The following is a 16791-nucleotide window of genomic DNA, read 5'->3' on the forward strand; positions in this document are numbered from 1 at the left end:
GAATCATGAAATTTATCTGACAATCATGTTCATCTCAATACGGACTTCCTATGTGCTTAGTCATGCAGCATTCATTATTCCGAAAACATATTATTCTTCTCAATCAATTGGTAGTAATATCTATCAGTAAAGTTTTCAATTAAAAAAAGGCCATATCAGTGTTTCAAAGAAAAATATTCAATGTTTTCATAGCTGTAGATTGTCGATATATGGTCCAGGAAATATGCGATGTACGATGAATCACACAGAATTCCATATTCTTTCCATTTTAGGATGAATATAAGCTAAGCTAAATTCAAAAAAATTGTAAATTATTCTTTCATTCTTCAGTAATTAATGAATGCAATATGAATACTATACATATATACTATACAATATTTATATACTCTCTTTCATTAGGTGATAATTTTGTTCAACATTTTCCAGTTTCTCAATGATAGGGGAGTGATAATTATTTGTATAGGTCTTCTAAGGAACCATTATCAACAGCTGGTACCAATCAACTACACTTCAACTCCAAACTACCGTTTTAATACCAGTATACAATAATTTATGAAAAAAGGTTATATCAGTGTTTCAAAGAAAAATATTCAATATTTTCATAGCTGTAGATTGTTGATATATGGTCCAGGAAATATGTGATGTACGATGAATCACACAGAATTCCATATTCTTTCCATTTTAGGATGAATATAAGCTAAGCTAAATTCAAAAAATTGTAAATTATTCTTTCATTCTTCAGTAATAACTAATGAATGCAATATGAATACTATACATATATACTCTCTTTCATTAGGTGAATAATTTTTTTCAACATTTTCCAGTTTCTCAACGATAGGGGAGTGATAATTATTTGTATAGGTCTTCTAAGGAACCATTATCAACAGCTGGTACCAATCAACTACACTTCAACTCCAAACTACCGTTTTAATACCAGTACACAATAGTTTATCGCAGGGTGATATGTTTATTACAGCTGGTAACTTTAGATGCTAAAATCATATTATCACAATATGATCTTGAATCATGATCATCTTTTTGTTCTTCAGTAGCCGCTCGGCCGAAAATTTCGAAAACATATGTCTGTAAAATGGATTAATAAATAATTATTATTAGCCCCCCTATTAAAATTTCTGTTCAGAAATCATCTCACAACATATTCCCAAAGTTTCATGCAGTTATGTCAAGTAGTTTTCAAGTCTACAGGGAACAAACAAACATACAAACAAACACACAAACAGACATTCATTTTTTATAAATAGATTTCCATTCGGCTCAAACAAAAGCCTCTCTAAATGAAGGTAGAATGATAAGGATTCAGTTTTTTGTTTTAACATTTATTCAAATCACTTTCAAAAAGTTCATGTAGTACCTACTATTGTGTTTGAGACACTTCTGGCGCTATCATAGTTTCACCACTATTCTGTTCCACAGTCCTATCCCTTGCAGTCGTTAACTATATCTATAATAATTATATAAAGTAAAGAGCTGGCTTATGCACGTACGGGATAGGAAGATTATGTTTGACGCATCATCACGTCTGAACAACTGGACTAATTAACTTGAAATTTTGCTTATAGATTCTTAATTAACCAAGGATGGTTATAGGCCTATTCTCAATTCTTCAAAATTTCATTACATCAAGTTTTCATTTTGTCAAGTTTTAAAATAGATCCTTGCGAAGCACGGGTTCTTGCTAGTTTTCTCTATTGATAATCAATTTCAACTGAAAAAAGTACTTCAATTTCCATGAATTTATTAATAGAATTATATAAATCTAAAGTGTAGGTCATACTGTATCTAAATTCACAAAGAGTTCAATTCTTGTTGGCAAGTAAAATGATATTCAACGCAGAAATCATTGTTATTTTACTAAAAGATAGGATAAAATGAATAGTTCTCTTTCAGGGGGAGTTTTGACAACCCATAAAACTCATTTTTCATTTGAAGAAATAATATCAATAAGGTGCATAGGACCTTACTTTTTTGTTCAGCTTGCCAAAATACCCCTCATTTCAATATTAAAATTTTCGACTGACTGTACAGTGAGTCAATCATTCTATCAAGGCTTGAATAATTCTGAAATTTTAATTAAATAAAAATGGCAGAGAATAATTATCATATAGATATCAACACCTTTATTTAAAGACATATTAACTGCATGCGTTTTCATATTGCCGATACAGCAGTGATAAAACTGTAGACGTTTATTTAGCAGTCTCAAAAAACTGTTCTAGCTGAAAAATTAATAATACATGCCACGTGTAGTCTTATACATTGCATCAGGAAAACGAAGTTCAAAACTATGGTTTTCCTAAACATATGTTTTTGAGATAATTTCTTTGATGTAGCTGTTTCACATTAACCGTTATAAATTATACAGAGTTTGTGAAAATAAAAATATTTATTGATTACCAAAACAATACTATTATTATATTAATGATAATAATTAGTTATTAAAACAATACTTTTATTATATCAATAATAATAATATTCTTAAACATATTTATCAATTATCAGAACAATATTATTGAGGTTGAGTGGAATTAGGTAGAAAGCAATAATAGAACAGATGTTCTTTTTTTTGAATTTCTATCATATTATTTTGTTATTTCCAATGATTACAACATATGTTTGAATATCACATGTCAATAAATAAATTATCTCATTTCCATATGGCACTCACCTTACCATGTTCATAACCTTACTTAATAGGATCCTTTTTCATCCTTTGAAATCCTTAGAGGCAAAATATCTCAAAATCCGTTCTTAGTGCGCATCTAGCATGTTTGAAGAATACTTGTGCAAAGTTTCAAGTCTGTAGGACAATTAGTTTGAGCTGTAGTGTGATTTTACATCAAAATTTTCGAAAAATGCCCTCTCCTGGACCCCCCTGTGCTCCTGATCAAATTTTTTCCGCATAGATCCAATGTTTTTTCATAGCTGAACAAAAAAGTTCCTCATGACTTTGCTGTGCAATGAGCGGTTAAAAAGTACAAAATTTTGGGGGGGCCCCAGCTCCCTCAGGGGGGCAAATTTCTGAAAATCCTTTCTTGTGGATGTTTTCAGGCTACCATAAACAATCGTGCAAAATTTCAAGTTTTTAGGCTTAGTAGTTTGGGCTGTGGTGTGATTTCAGTCTGTCGGGGCTTAGCCTTTTATAAGTATAGAGATGAGTGATAGCCTACCAATCTACCTTTTCAAAAAAATTATGTTTAATCTTAAAATTTCTTAAATCTAATAAAGCTATAAATATTAGCATACTACAAAAGCCATGGTTGTAATTCCTCTCGTAGAAATTGAGCAATACTGTAATCAAAATTGAAAAAACAATAGGTAGGCCTAATTCAAAGCTCAAGCAACTCAACTTTACACTATATATTTTGACAATAATAATTGAAACGTGTTTGAATTTGAAAAAGCTAATTTAAAACAAGGGTAACCTACAAATTGGTTAACCAATAACTAAGAATAATAAGAGAACTCAATGATTACTACCCTTGAAATTCATGATGAAGGATAAAAATTGTATTGGTAAAATAAAATAACAACCCTTTATTCGAAAAAGTAGTTATCAGTTGAATTATTAACGTTTATTCATGAAAAATTCCATTCCACATAGGGATTTCAATGTAAACACGGGTTGAAGTGTACGCTTTTGAACAGATGATCGGCTGTATGTTCTGGCCATGTAGATCTAGTAGGCGATGATCCTATCATGTTTTTGTTAGGCCAGTTTCACATGGCAGAGACCTCGCTCCTGAAATATCATATCAAGGAAGATCATATTTCATATTTTGCAGCTCTCCTGTACTTTCACATGGGGATCTTAGGAATAAGCTGACAGATCTAACAACTACGCCGACGTTTGCTCAAAGTATGACTCATCACTTTTTCTCAAAGTCTAACTTCCTTAAAAATATAGATAGAAGATTTCTGATCTCGGATTCGGATTCAGTGACCCCAAATTCTTTAAAGCGTAAGTCCCATTTTCAAAAATACCCAAAAACAAGGGAGTTATAGCTGTTTTTAATATAGCTTTCCATTATCATATGATTATATAGTACGTACTAAGATAATAATACTCCTGCCTCACAAAGGGACAGGCAAAGGTTTTAAGAAGTTTTTGAACACCTGAGAAGTTTATACATAAACATTTTTAATTTTTAAAAGTTCTAGTTTTCCAAAAAAATATTGAAAAGATGAATCCAAATATGAAATCATAAATCATCTCCACTCATCACCCAATAAAATAGGAGGAAAAGGAATGTTGTACAGTAAAATTCACTGAATTTCAATTGTCATTCAACAATCCAATTTATCAGGTTCAAATCGTTGAATATCACTTTAAATTCCCAGCAATTATTGACTATTTCTTTTTACCATCAGGAAAATCTATTATGAACATACATTATAAACATTGTGCTGATCTGAATCGATCTATGGTAATAATAGCTGAATTGAAAGAATAGAAAATGTCATGGCATTCCAAGTAGTGATGTCTGTGTATTAGAACTGCTGAGTTGATAATGCATACTGAAAAAAAGTCATGAATAGCTCAGACCAGCCTGGCGACTTTGATGCTTTTGAAACCGGAATCTTGTTTTATTTTTATTAAAGAATGATACGGAATGAAAACCATGTATCATAGTACAAAGCTTTGTATCATGAGTAAGATTGACAATCATGGCTTGTCAATTTTAGTTGCTGACCTAAATCCTCAATCCTCAGTCGTAGAACTATGGACCAAGCACGAGCATTTGCCTTTTATGTTGTATACCATCGACACAAACTTCAGCGTTAAAAACGGCTAGCAAGAGCTGGACTACATTTTTTTGTTGTTCAATGTTTTGTCGTCCTTATGAATTCTGTTGAAGCAAACATAATGTTATTTAAGAAGTTGTGATGAACCTGTATAAACAATTCATAGAATTCTTAGAATTCATAGGAATGGTAAAAAATCAATTTTACGAAAATCGATGTACATGTAACTGGATTTAGAAGATCAATACAATAATGTTCTCTATCACAATTTAATCATAGAAATGTTTAAGTGAAAACGTTGGGCGCAAACCTTCTGCCATGAGGAGACAAATAAATTTATGAAAAGCTTGATAGCTTGAATAGTGATCTGATATTTGTTACACGTTTTTATGCTAAGACATAATATGTCTTAGACTAATTTTTAATGTTTCTTCAATCAGCAGGAAAACTTTGGTTTTTCAAAGTTATCTTACTCCCTTATTTTGGGGTATTTTCAGAAATCAAGATAAATAACCTGCCAAATTTCCTACACGAATACAGTGTAAGTTGTATTATAATAGCTACAGTACTTACGTACTGTATAGTACAGTACCTGTTCGTTTTTACCCGTTCGTTTATATGATAATAGAAAGCTTTATTAAAAACAGCCATAACTTCCTTGTTTTCGGATATTTTCGAAAATGGGACTTACGCTTTAAAGAATTTGGGGTCGCTGAATCCAAATCCGAAATCAGAAATCTTCTATCTATATTTTTAAGGAAGTTAGACTTTGAGAAAAAGTGATGAGTCATACTTTGAGCAAACGTCGGCGTAGTTGTTAGATCTTGCCTCTGCTTGCCTCGAGGGGAAAAGACGTGACAAAATGAGGTTCCTGGATAGGAGTCACCATGTGAAAGACACGATTTCACTCAATGTACTTCGACAAAGAAACGTGAACACTGTTCAGTGTTCAAGTTGCACGTCTCCTATCGTGTGAAAGTAGCCTTAGAGTTCAGTGGTTTTTACTAGCACCATAGAGTTGTAGAGTTATAGAGTTGCTGCTCTATTCTCTAACGGTAACAAATTTGAAGCATGCTAAATAGAGTTGTCATCGGTTTTTGAAATTACTCGATAAGTATGATGATGATTTCAACTTGTTCGATTAATGATTCAAGAGTTCAATATTCATTTTATTGTTATTGTTTTACAAACTTCAATTTGATATATTTGAATTCTAATTTAATCTACAATTTTTTTCAAATTGGTAACCCCAATGGGTACTAAATTTGTGAAGTCTCAATCAGGTATTAATAATTAAAGTTTATTCATTTATTCAATAATTCAGAACTATACAACTTACAGAAAAGTACCACAGTCTAACTTATGCTTAAACCGGTTCCAGTTATAATTTTCACTATCTTAAATTTTTTCAAAAAAAAATTCCAATTATGGGAAAAAAATAATTTTGAATTAGAATTCAAATATTATATCAAATTTGTAAAAAAATTATTCTAATTCCATCAAAGAGCTAACCATTACTGCTGACCACATTTTCTCCTGTATTTAATGCTATTGATGAAGTTGATAGGAAATCTGGAAAATATAAAAATCATAGTGGAATGAAACGATAATAAAGCAAGTAAAGTAGAATGCAATCTGGAAGACAAGAAAGAGGAATAACGTGGATAGAGAAGGACAAAAATGTGCCGGTTTTTGCCTGAAAAATGTTGTGAATATTTTTAAATGGAGCCAACCATTACTGCTAATCACATTTTCTCCTGTATCTAATGCTATTGATGAAACCCTACCTACCAAAGTTTGATGTGACTATCAAACCTTGAGTGATGAAGACTGAGCAAGTCTGAGGGTTGCTCAGTCTTTATCTGGTAAGGCTTTGTTATATTAGGTTGGACTATGCTTGGTTAGAGGGGAGCTCAATGGTTGGGCTGGACTGCATTTGTTAGTTTGAGTTAGGCTTTGTTAGGTTGAGGATAATAAAAAACTCAGGTTACAAAGGTTTGGGTTGAAAAAGTTTAGGTTGAAAAGGTTAAGGTTGAAAAGGTTAGGTTGAAAAAGGTTAGGTTAGGAGAGCTTTGGCAAGGGGAGATTACATTTGAAAGATTTTGCAAAGAAAGGATTCGGTTAGGAAGTCTTAGCTTACAAACGCTTAGGTTGAGAGAATCTTAGGTTAGGAAAAGCTTAGGTTGGGAGAAACTTTGGTTAGGAAACTGTTGGGTTAGGAAAAAATTGGGTTAGAAAAAGCTTTGGTTAGGGAAAGCTTTGGTTTGTGAAAGCTTAGGTTAGGAAAAGCTTTGGTTAGGGAAAGCTTCAATTAGAAAATGCTTAAGTTAAGAAAAGTACAAGTAGGGGAAAAAATAGGTTAGGAAAAACTAAGGTTAGGAAAATCTAAGGTAAGGGAAACCCATGTTAGGAAAACATAAGGTTAGGAAAAGCTCAGGTTAGGAGAAGCCAAGGTTAGGAAAAGTTTTGGTTAGGAAAAGCTTAGGTTAGGAAAAGTTCAGGTTGAGGAAAACTTGGGTTAGGAATAAGCTCAGGTTGGGAAAAGCTTTGGTTAGGAAAGCTTAGGTTAGGAGAAGCTGAGGATAGGAGAATCTAAGGTTGAGTAAATCTAGGTTAGGAAAAGCTTTGGTTGGGGAAAGCTTTGGTTAGTGAAAGCTTAGGTGAGGAAAAGCTTTGAGTTAGGAGAAATTTAGGTTAGAAGAAGCTAAGGTTAGGAAAAGCTTTGGTTGAGAAAAGCATAGGTTAGGAAAAGCTTTGGTTAGGAAAAGTTAAAATTGAGGAAAGCTTAGGTTAGGCAAAGCTTAGGTTAGGTAAAGCTCAGGTTAGGAAAAGCTTTGGTTAGTGGAAGCTTTGGTTAGTGAAAGCTCAGGTTGGGAAAAGCTTTAGGTTGGGAAAAGCTTTGGTAAGGGAAAACTTTGGTTAGTGAAAGCTCAGAGAGATACAGATTCAGTTTCCTCTATTTATTCCATTGTCATTACAGATCATAATTATAATAAATATAATATGATTGGGAGAAGACAACAGGCATAGCCCAAAACTGTCTTCTCCCAAATTTTTGCAAATAAAAGTTTCAAAAAAGAATAAGGTTAAGATTTCACTTCTACTTCAAAAAGTCCAATTTCCACTTCAAAACTAAAGACTAAACTAAAAATTTTGAATTTTGATATTTAAAAACTGATTAAAAACAAAAATATTCCACTCAAATCTCAACAGATTGGAAATTTTTGAGTAATTTTGCAACCTTAGGTTGGGAAAAGCTTTGAGATAGGAAAAACTTAGTTTAGGGAACTGTTGGGTTAGGAAAAGGTTAGAGTAATCTTAGGTTAGGTAAAGCTTAGGTTGGGGAAAGCTTTGGTTAGTGAAAGCTTAGGTGAGGAAAAGCTTTGAGTTAGGAGAAATTTAGGTTAGAAGAAGCTAAGGTTAGGAAAAGCTTTGGTTGAGAAAAGCATAGGTTAGGAAAAGCTTTGGTTAGGAAAAGTTAAAATTGAGGAAAGCTTAGGTTAGGCGAAGCTTAGGTTAGGTAAAGCTCAGGTTAGGAAAAGCTTTGGTTAGTGGAAGCTTTGGTTAGTGAAAGCTCAGGTTGGGAAAAGCTTTAGGTTGGGAAAAGCTTTGGTAAGGGAAAACTTTGGTTAGTGAAAGCTCAGAGAGATACAGATTCAGTTTCCTCTATTTATTCCATTGTCATTACAGATCATAATTATAATAAATATAATATGATTGGGAGAAGACAACAGGCATAGCCCAAAACTGTCTTCTCCCAAATTTTTGCAAATAAAAGTTTCAAAAAAGAATAAGGTTAAGATTTCACTTCTACTTCAAAAAGTCCAATTTCCACTTCAAAACTAAAGACTAAACTAAAAATTTTGAATTTTGATATTTAAAAACTGATTAAAAACAAAAATATTCCACTCAAATCTCAACAGATTGGAAATTTTTGAGTAATTTTGCAACCTTAGGTTGGGAAAAGCTTTGAGATAGGAAAAACTTAGGTTAGGGAACTGTTGGGTTAGGAAAAGGTTAGAGTAATCTTAGGTTAGGTAAAGCATTGGTTAGGGAAAGCTTTGGTTTGTGAAAGCTTAGGTTAGGAAAAGCTATGATTAGGAAATGCTTAGGTTAAGATAAGCACTAGTTAGGGGAAGCGTAGGTTGGGAAAAAAATAGGTTATGAAAAGCTGAGGTTAGGAGAATTCAAAGTTAGGGAAAGCCCATGTTAGGAAAAAATAAGGTTAGGAAAAGCTTTGGTTAGGAAAAGCTTAGGTTGGGAAAAGCTTTGGTAAGGGAAAACTTTGGTTAGTGAAAGCTCAGAGAGATACAGATTCAGTTTCCTCTATTTATTCCATTGTCATTACAGATCATAATTATAATAAATATAATATGATTGGGAGAAGACAACAGGCATAGCCCAAAACTGTCTTCTCCCAAATTTTTGCAAATAAAAGTTTCAAAAAAGAATAAGGTTAAGATTTCACTTCTACTTCAAAAAGTCCAATTTCCACTTCAAAACTAAAGACTAAACTAAAAATTTTGAATTTTGATATTTAAAAACTGATTAAAAACAAAAATATTCCACTCAAATCTCAACAGATTGGAAATTTTTGAGTAATTTTGCAACCTTAGGTTGGGAAAAGCTTTGAGATAGGAAAAACTTAGGTTAGGGAACTGTTGGGTTAGGAAAAGGTTAGAGTAATCTTAGGTTAGGTAAAGCATTGGTTAGGGAAAGCTTTGGTTTGTGAAAGCTTAGGTTAGGAAAAGCTATGATTAGGAAATGCTTAGGTTAAGATAAGCACTAGTTAGGGGAAGCTTAGGTTGGGAAAAAAATAGGTTATGAAAAGCTGAGGTTAGGAGAATTCAAAGTTAGGGAAAGCCCATGTTAGGAAAAAATAAGGTTAGGAAAAGCTTTGGTTAGGAAAAGCTTAGGTTGAGAAAAGCTTGGGTGAGGAAAAAGCTTAGGTTAGGAAAAGCTTTGGTTAGGAAAGCTTAGGTCAGGAGAAGCTAAGGTTAGGAAAATCTAAGGTCGGGTATAGCTAAGGTTTGGGGAAGCTTAGGTTAGGAAAAGCTTTGGTTAGTGAAGGCTTAGGTTAGTGAAGGCTTAGTTGGGGTAAACCTTTAAGTTAGTAGAAACTTAGGTTAGGAGAAGCTAAGGTTAGGAAAAGCTTGAGTTGGGAAAAGCTTAGTTTAGGAAAAGTTTAGGTTAGGAAAAACTTAGGTTGGGAAAAGCTTTGGTTGGGAAAAGTTAAGGTTAGGGAAAGCTTAGGTTAGGAGAAGCTAACATTAGGTAGAGCCTAGGTTGGGAAAAGCTTTAGGTTAGGAAAAACTTTGAGTTGGTAGAAACTTAGGTCAGGAGAAGCAAAGGTTAGGAAAAGCTTAGGTTAGGAAAAAGTTGGGGTTAGTGAAAGCTTAGGTTAGAAGAAGCTAAGATTAGGGAAAGCTTACGTTAGGTAAAGCTTATGTTAGGAAAAGCTTTGGTTGGGGGAAGCTTTGGTTAGTGAAAGCTTAGGTTAGGAAAAGCTATAGGTTAGGAAAAGCTTTGAGTTAGTAGAAACTTAGGTTAGGAGGAGCAAAGGTTAGGAAATGCTTAGGTTAGGAAAAAGTTAAGGTTAGTGAAAGCTTAGGTTGGGAAAAGCTTTGGTTAGGAAAAGTTAAGGTTAGGGAAAGCTTGGGTTAGGAGAAGCTAACATTAGGTAGAGCCTAGGTTGGGAAAAGCTTTAGGTTAGGAAAAGCTTTGAGTTGGTAGAAACCTAGGTTAGGAGAAGCAAAGGTTAGGAAAAGCTTAGGTTAGGAAAAAGTTGGGGTTAGTGAAAGCTTAGGATAGAAGAAGCTTAGATTAGAAGAAGCTTAGGTTAGAAGAAGCTAAGGTTAGGAGAAGCTAAGGTTAGGAGAAGCTAAGGTTAGGTAAAGCTTATGTTAAGAAAAGCTTTGGCTAGGGAAAGCTTTGGTTAGTGAAAGCTTAGGTTAGGAAAAGCTTTAGGTTAGGAAAAACTCAAGTTAGGTGAAGCTAAGGTTAGGAAAAGCTTAGGATAGGAAAATCTCAGATTAGAAAAAGCTTAGTTTAGGAGAGATTTGGTCTTGTCCCAGGCTCAGTAAGTTTTGGTCAGACTTGTTCAGGTTAGTAATTATTTGACTTGATTCAAGTTTCATTCAATCAAAATTTATCATTGTCATAAGAAAATGTGATCAAAAGTAAAGGTTTGAACATTGTTCACCACTTCTTCAACTCCTAGTTCTTAACTTTAAAGTTCTTCCCATACTCCAAGAGTCTCTACTTTTGAAAAATCTCTTTATCTCAACTCTTGAATCCTATCTCAATGTTCAATTATTCTATTCAATCATCTTAATTACTATAAATGTAAATGACTTGAACCTGACATAAATTGACCAGAACATAATTGTTTTTTAAGGTTTAAATCAGAATTGTAGGAAAAAATTTATATTACTGACACCTATTTTTTCTTCCTCTTCAATTAGAAAAAAAAATTGATTGATATCTTCAAAAATAGTTTAGATACAATTGTGCCATACAATATTGTGAGATACAATTGTTAGTCACATATATCAAAAATTACCAATTTCTTTTCTGTTTCATGGTCAGCTTTAGATACTCTAATGTTAATTTAATGAAAACTCCCCAGAATAATATCTATTTTCTATTTTATTCATCGATTAATCAATTATATTGTATTCCAATGTCCATGCTTGCCTGCAGTTACCGGTACTCTTCAATCACTTTCAAAGAAGTTGAATTGATGCGAACATTCATTCGAGCAATTGCTTATTTTGAAATCTTTATTCGGCCATATATATGAGTCAGCTGTGCTATTGGCTTCATTATTCACAGTTCATTCTTCATTGTTAGCATAACCTCATTCTTCATTGTTGAGTCTCACTTCAGAAATTCAAACTGTTTTTTTTTAATGTTTTAATTAGTCTTTAAAAATAAAATTCATAGAAGCAACACCTATTTTTCCTTCATCTTTCATCAGAAAAAAAAATTGAGTTGATACCTTCAAAAATAGTTGAGATAATAATATATTTAGAATCGTCCTTTCTTCAAAATAAGGTTAGTTTTGAAACAGCTATTTCTAATATTAAAATCTAACCAAATTGTATAAAAATAGGCTAGCGCGCTTTATTTTTTCCTCCTCTTTCATTTAAAAAAAAATTGAGTCGATATCTTCAATAATAACTGAGATAAAAGGGGGAGCGCACCGGCTAGAATTTTGCCCCACGACATAACCCTGGATTTTCTTCAATATTCATGTAGATTGCTCACACATAAGTTACAAAGCATCCAAAGTATAACATATTTTTCTACACAGTAAAAGTACGGTACCTATGCTTATACTTTCTTCCCTGGCTTCTTACTCACTATAAGTTTATTCAATTATTCTGAATCTCACAACTTTTAAAAACGTACCACAGGCTTAAGCCCTAAACGGTTCCAATTCCAATTTATACAGCAGTCCAAATTTACCTTGCTAGGTTATATCACTTTCTCATTTTTTATTTATACTCCAATGTACAATTCTAACTAACTTGAATACTTTAATTCTTCGTCGTTGATTGGGAAAACCCAGATAGACTGTGTCAGCAGTCTGTAGGTAGTAGTTAATAGTAGTTGTTTGTCAATACTAGTAATGGAGAATCCAGGGTGAAATTTTTGTGGTACAGAGTAATGCAGAGTGGCACAAGGTTGAGGATCATATGTACCACCACCTTAGAGTATAGTGCAAGATACTCTACACACCTTCTTGATGACTCAGACAGAGGAAACCAAATCCATTGACAATTCCCCGATCCCACGACCGTGAGAATGACATCGGAAGGAAGAAGTTTTAAGTCTAATATATTTCATATTATACTATAAATAAGTAAATACTATGACAATTTGATGTTTCTCTTAATTGGAGTATCCTACTATTATAGAATCTTCCATTTTTGATGTTGATAGGTAGCTTCAAGAGCACCTTTCTCGCAGCAAGCTACCGAGACGGTGGAAACCAACTTCTACGGCACTTTGAGACTGTGCGAAGTTCTGTTTCCTCTGCTGCGACCCCATGCCAGGGTTGTCAATCTGTCCAGCTCTTGTGGCCACTTATCCAAAATTCCTGAGGGTCCACAAAGAGAGAAATTCGCAGATAAAAATCTAACCATTGAAGGGCTGATTAAAATAGTGGAAAATTTCAAGAGCGCTGCCGCTGAAGGGAAAAGTGAAGAAAAAGGTTTGATGTGAACCTAACTACCAAATGATACATTCATTTTTATGCAACATGCACAAGATTTCTCATATGTGCATCATCATTCAAAAATTGATAGAATAAGTCATTGATGTTGTCAATACCACTATATTTGTTCCAAAATAATTCAAATTACAGGACAAGTTTCATGGCAACACCTGCCATATCTTCACTGCAACTGATCTGTTTTATTATGAAAAAATATTTTTCAAAAAATATACTGGTATTGACAACAACATCAGGGTTTTATTATTTCAGTTATGGAATAATACTAAAACATTTCTGTGGGTACACGCCACCTTAGTCCTCCGACACACCCAGAACCTGACAGGAGTGAACAGCGACTATCTCATCCATCGACACCGTACGCCAGCGACAGGGAAAGACTGTTTTGAAAGAGTCTCGAATTGGCGTGTGCGTTAGGCGCCAAAACCGGACACTTTTACATTCGTACAGAAACGACAAAGTCAGACACATCGAATCTCTGACACTTTCAAAACAAGACGGTTAGGTTACACTAGTTAATTATAGTAAATATTACTATAAAAATACTATATTAAATCATAGTTAAATTATCAAGATTAGTGAGTACACTGAAACCTCTCAATAACTCTATAATTCGTAGTTTTGCCATCAAAAACACTGTAATTAGTATTCCCATAAAGATAAATTTACTAATATGCCATTGTAACACTGATAACTCCAGTTATGAGTTCATTGAAAGCTCTATTGATTCACATAATTATAATAATATAACTAGAGACACCCTGGGTTAAATAAGTCGCTCATGAACAGGTATTGAACTCTGAAATCTTTTACAAGTATGTCAAACTAATATTATTATAACAATATTTTCTAATATCCATTCATAGAGGCTATATTATGAATTAATTATGGGTAATGATGGGATCAGTATCCATGATACAATTTTTTCTTATTTTGTTCTACCAGCCACGATATTGCAGAGCCTGATATATAATATATATTGATATTGCAGAGCTTGATATATATTCGTCACCCACCAAAATTTGTATTCAACACTTGGTCCCGTAGGCTACAAATTATAGAGGTTCTACTGTGTTGAATGTAGTCTACTGGAGGGTGAATATACTTGAACATTTAGTATTTTGAAGATAATAGTTTTTTTTTAGTATTGTTTTTCATTTTGAATTTCCTTTTATTTGAAAACCAGCAATTAGTATTTTGAAGATAATAGTTTTTTTTAGTATTGTTTTTCATTTTGAATTTCCTTTCATTTGAAAACCAGCAATAGACTTGAGACAATTGGTCTATTTTTTCATATTCCCTAAAAACTACCTGATTGTTATAAGCTAATTTTAGTATGTGCTTCCTCAACATAGAAATACCCTTTTCTTGGAATATGGGGATGTAGAGGCATATTTGTATAAGATAGAATTCCTGGAAGATTGGATATGTGTGCATGTTGTCAATGGAAATGAGTAGAATACTGTACAAAAACTTTGAAAAGTATAATAAAGTTGAATGAAATCAGCTTCAATTATTGTATGGTAATTGTATGGCAAGATTACGATACTTATGAACTAACTCTACTTAGAAATCCTATTATATTTAGCGAGCAATTTCTGTATATATTTTTATATTTATCTGGTTATTTTTATATCTGGTTACTTATGTCCAACGGATCTCGAAAACGGCTCTAACGATTTTCACGAAATTTGGAATATAGTAGGTTTATGATATAAAAATTTGATTGCACTAGGTCTCATCCCTGGTAAAACTCGCTGAAGGACATTTTAAAAGGATCATTCATCCTTGGAAAAAAGCTGAGATTTCCGTCGTCTGTGGATAATAAAGTGAGTGAGCGAGTACATCTGTGGAAAATCAAAATATCTCATCCCCGAAATTCGTAAACTGACGTATAGCCAGCTGTAAAATATAAACACGACCTCAAAATAAAAATTCAGGGAAGAAACAATTTTGGGCTGTGCCTGTTAGTCCTTCCCCAATCATTTTGTTCTGTTTATCAATAAATGAAATAATAACGAGCGAAGCTCGGTGCCCTGATATTGGATTGTGAAACAAGATAATTGTACGGGAATGTATTGAGTAGTTCTGTGAACAGTAGACCTCACGCAGTTTTCTCATCCACAAGTATCCAATGTCACCTTTTTGAAAAGAAACTCAGTTCACGTTTGAATTTGTATTCCATATGATATAATTCATCCAGTTCTGTGATAATCTTTCTATCTGATGAGAATTATTTTTTTACAATAAAAAATAGCATAATCTCTTCAGCATTATTAAGTTCATTTGATCATTTTCAATAAACTATTAAATTGGTTTTTTTCAAAAGTGAGAATATTGATAATGATGGGCACGCATAATAATACCAATATCGGGGCACCGAGCTTCGCTCGTTATTTATTTACTATTGACAAAAAGAAAACAATTCTTAAAAATGATTGGGGAAGGACTAACAGGCACAGCCCAAAACTGTTTCATCCCCGACTATTTATTTATACATTAATTTTTTTGTATACTATAAATAGTCCAGGAAGTGGGCTATGTTACATACACTTCCATTCAGGTTCAATTTTCAGTCCAAAAATTTAAAAACAAAAAAGGTCTAATTTAGAATATTTAAAACAAATTGAATAACAAAATAACACTCACTAATCACTCAAAATTGTCAAATAATGAATAACTTTGAAACCTATTATATACTCTAGTTTAGAATAATTTATTATCATGTCATGTCAACAAATCAGATTATTTTGATCAAGTCGATTAAAATTTGTAGATAATATTTCTCGCTGATTGATTACACAGCTGGAAATAATTCTGTCTCTCTCCAACACACGCATCTTCTGTTTCGACAGACGACAAAATTATCATCTGTTTTTCCAAGGATGAATTATTTTCATCCTTTTCATGTCCTTCAGTGAGTTTTCCCAGGGTTGAGACCTAGTGCAATCAAATTTTTATATCATAAAACTACTACGGTATATGTTCCAAATTTCGTTAAAATTGTTAGAGCCGTTTTCGAAATCCGTTGAACATAAATAACCAGATATAAAAATATAAACAGATATACAGAAATTGCTTGCTTAATGTAATAGGATGACTGCAAAACAAGTTATTAAAACCAAAGACCTAAAAGATGCATATCTCTTTAAGGTCTTTAATTGAAACTGTAGACCTTATAGAAATTGACACGGTTTTTCCAGACATCTGTGTAATCCACTTGTCAGCTGATTGTTATGAATAATTCTATAGTCTGATTAATCCTATCTTCAGAGTAGATGATATATATACAGTGATATCAGAGTATGGAGGAATTCCTTTTCTTTTCATATTATCTGGTGATTAGAAACAGAAATTTTACAAGTGGAGGACCGCGGGTGAACAAAAGAAAAGAGCTGTGTGATTATAAACGAAAACTCACTTGAAAAACTGAAGAAAATACAGTTGAAACCGGGGCTTCAAAGCAGCAATGATGGTGTAGCTTCGTGAACTTCATGCCAACTGAAACTGGAGGGGGAAGCTGCTTTTGGCTGCTTCCTTCTACAATGAAAAGAGGGAGGGGTGGGGGTAAGGAAGGAAATCACGATAACTGTCTTTACCATTATCCTTGATATTCAAAATTTCAAAGAACCTTGTGTAACTTATACATCGACGCGCAGTTGAAAAAGGAATATTCCTGCCAAATCTCATCTAATTCTATCAACGCGTTTGGCCGTAATTGCGTTACATACAGACAGACAAAAGAAAATCTGAGTTAAAACATAGACCTCACTATGTTCGGTCAATAA

General features: G+C 33.1%; 1 protein-coding gene across 2 annotated transcripts in view; it reads left to right on the forward strand.

Annotated features, from left to right (window-relative positions):
- Window positions 1-16791, forward strand: part of LOC111056525 (carbonyl reductase [NADPH] 1) — a 58319-nt gene that overhangs the window by 20034 nt on the left and 21494 nt on the right. Inside the window, exon 2 of one of the 2 annotated variants that reach the window (XM_039423813.1) lies at window positions 12712-12982. The exons of the other annotated variant lie outside the window; for it this stretch is intronic. Within the exon in view, the coding sequence (XP_039279747.1) occupies window positions 12712-12982 (271 nt within the window). The remainder of the gene's footprint in view (window positions 1-12711; window positions 12983-16791) is intronic. 2 annotated transcript variants of the gene reach the window in all.

The sequence above is a fragment of the Nilaparvata lugens genome, chromosome 3, assembly GCF_014356525.2.
Source record: "Nilaparvata lugens isolate BPH chromosome 3, ASM1435652v1, whole genome shotgun sequence".
NCBI lineage: Eukaryota > Metazoa > Arthropoda > Insecta > Hemiptera > Delphacidae > Nilaparvata > Nilaparvata lugens.